Source organism: Nannospalax galili, unplaced genomic scaffold, assembly GCF_000622305.1.
Source record: "Nannospalax galili isolate Female #2095 unplaced genomic scaffold, S.galili_v1.0 scaffold274, whole genome shotgun sequence".
NCBI classification, from domain to species: domain Eukaryota; kingdom Metazoa; phylum Chordata; class Mammalia; order Rodentia; family Spalacidae; genus Nannospalax; species Nannospalax galili.
Window position 1 is genome coordinate 2,785,950 of NW_008335435.1, and position 2,925 is coordinate 2,788,874.

Consider the following 2,925-nt stretch of genomic DNA (forward strand, 5'->3'; position numbering starts at 1 on the left):
GATCTCTAATAACCTGTACTCAGGACTGTTTCCTACAACCACGAAGGATGTCACAACTCTCTTTCTCCTCAGCCTTGAGCGATCATCACCAGAGCTCTGAGGGAAAGAAGCTTTGTTGTTCTCTCTGCACTGCTTGTAAGATTTTGCTCCTTAATTTAAAGGGGTTTGTGCAATTCTTTTTGCCTTGGTCCCTAGAGACAAGCTTTGAGTAGATTTGCTGCCTGGCCTTAGTTTTACTCATGAACATCTCTTCTCCGTCAATGGAGAAGAGTCTGATGGGTGCAAACTCTCCCCTTGGGTCTGTGTTCCCAGAGGTTTTATATCCCCATAGTGCCCGTTAGACTCCAGTAACTCATTAAAGTCATTCTCCACACAAGTATAATGATGTCGATGTCTCCCACCAGAAATGGAAGGTAAGGCAATAATCACATCCCATAGCTCCCCCAGTGTGCCTGCCTTCAGATTCCAGTGATCATCACACCCCCCAAGCCTGTCCCTGTGAGATATCTTCCTATGATGGTGTCTCTCTTCTCCCCCCGCCCCCCGTGCCCGAAGAGGATGGATTCATCTTTAGCCCAAGACACAGTTCCTGATTTTATTTCCATATGAAAATTTATTCTCCAAATTGAGGTGTAGACAGCCCTCCTCATTTTCTGCTCACCCCCACTACACAGTTCTGCAGTCTTCTTAGGAAGGCCTTTGGTTAACCAAAGTGGAAAAGTCCCATCTTGTCTCCTCTGGTCTCCCAAGGCTGATAGAGCCCCCCATTCACAGCTCAGTGTGTTCTGTCTGAAGAGGTTTCTTGGCCAAGAGTTCAGTCCAGAAATCCACTTCTTCCCCTTTAAGCCGCTGGGCCTGCTGGGTGGTTGTGCCGATCTGCAAGTAGCTTTCTTTCTGGTCATACTCTGGCCAGTGTGGCAAGCCCTTCCCATTAGGGTTCCTGAGAACAGAATCAAATTGAATTCCTCACAACTGTTATAGACTGCCCATTTTTCTGAGGTTTGAATGAATCTTGAGTTTATCTCAGTCAAGAGGCCATACAGGTTTCTGTCTCCTGGGGTAGCCCATTCATTTCTAGAAAGATCTCCCTATTAGAGCACTGTTATCATGTAAATGGCCAGGATTTGATCACTCAGACTTCAGAAATCACTTTTTCCCAATAGGGATTTCCCTCTATACCCTATCCACCACTCTGACTTTGACATCAGCCTCACCCATTCCGAGCAAAGTTGGCCCAGAATTTCATCACCATCTTGCTGAGGTTAATCTCCTCTTGCGAGGCACCATCTGTGGGGAAGAGGGGAAAATGTTTTGATATTTGAAGTATAGACCAGCAGTAGCATCTCTTAGGAATTTGTTAGAAAGGAAGAACTGGGTGTTCACTCTTTATCCACTGAGTAAAAGTCTTCAGTGTGAGAGGACCCTGGCTATTTATTCTGCGTGTTCGGGAGGGACTCAGAAGTGGGAGTGAGTGCATCTATGGGCTGGCATCCTTTGTATTTCATACTCATCTGCCTTCCCCCACTTCCTCAGGGTCAAAATTCCATACTCTCTGTTTGGAGAATTGCTCCCGAGTCTTTTCTCAGTCTCTTACACACACTGGTGTTGTCACTAGACTCTAAAATATTAGAACTACTAAGGGCTAAAGCGTAGCCTAGCTGGGAGACGCCTAGAGAAACTCGTGTGTCATCAGCAGCCATGGGTCATGAGCCATATCCAAGCACTGAGACTTCAGGTGCTGAATACATTTGTGAAACGCTTTCTTCAAATATCATTTTATTAAATGTTATAAGTAAAATATAGGATTTATTTAAATATATAAGTAGGTGAACAGAGATCATGTAACACTCAATTCAAAGTCTGTAACGATTATAACCTTCCTTTCACTCATGTTCTGATATGTCCTTCTCAGTGGGAAATCAAAGAGTGGTGTTCTGGTCTTAGACTAGGGCTATGTAGGTGACCCATCATCTCACAGCTCATGATTCTGAGAGTGACTATGGCTGGAGACACAAGAACAGGCATCTTCATGTATGCTACGACAAGAGAAAGGCTGTCAATGCCCAATACAGCTCAGGAGAGAAGGAGAAATCTGCGGAAAGAACTAGAGCCCAGTCCTCATAACTCACAGCCCACATGGCAAAGAGACGCTAATCACCTTTTAAAAACGGGGCCCCAAATACGGAGAAGATCTCGTCGCCATGGTCTCCTATCACTGTCTTGGGTCTCATGTCTGATGCGAAGCTTGGACGATACTGAAACTCATACATGTAGGTTGGGACCCCTGCACCTGAAGAGACATAGATTCACATGCAGTTCATGTTACCAAACACAGCTTGATGGTATCAACCTGCCCTGAATGAAACTGCTGATTACTAGTACAGGATAGAAACAGTTTCAGGAAAGCCCAGTGACTTGCTAACCAGTAGAAAAGGAACTGTGACTTGAACCAGGTGTTTACAGAATAAAGAATGAGAGGATGGAGTGCATGTCGTGTGCACTGGCTGTGTTTCAGTCATGACACTTGGTGCTCATTCATTCTGAGCAGATTCACAACCCATTAGGTGTCTTATAGTTATCCAGATTTTGAGTATCCCCAATATTTTCCTCCACCACTCAGAAAGAGTGAACACGAGAAGATTTAAATGCAACACATAGAAACATAAGCAAAGACATAAATCTGTCTTTGAGTTTAACGTAATCACAAAACTGGGAGTTCATATTTCATTTACCCTCACACATCCTGTTTTCTGTTTAGCCCAGGAGTGTTAAGGTCTTAAGATAATAGAGTGCCATGGAACAGAAACAGGGCAAGGGAATCTGATATGCCCTTCTCAGTGGGAAGTCAAATAGTGGTTTCTAGCCTTAGAACAGGGTCCTAATGCTGATGTCATTGTTCACACTTCTGAGAGTGAATGTGGTTGG

General features: G+C 44.4%; 1 protein-coding gene across 6 annotated transcripts in view; it reads right to left on the minus strand.

Moving 5' to 3' along the window:
• Positions 1-581: 581 nt before the first annotated feature.
• LOC103731688 (carboxylesterase 1C-like) overlaps positions 582-2,925 on the minus strand; it is a 36,349-nt gene continuing 34,005 nt past the window's right edge. For all 6 annotated transcript variants that reach the window (XM_029562060.1, XM_029562059.1, XM_029562058.1 and 3 more), the window contains 3 exons: positions 2,159-2,290; positions 1,215-1,287; positions 582-940 (listed from right to left, as the gene is read on the minus strand). In XM_029562060.1, coding sequence (XP_029417920.1) covers positions 769-940; positions 1,215-1,287; positions 2,159-2,290 — 377 coding nt within the window. In that variant the 3' untranslated portion in view covers positions 582-768. The remainder of the gene's footprint in view (positions 941-1,214; positions 1,288-2,158; positions 2,291-2,925) is intronic.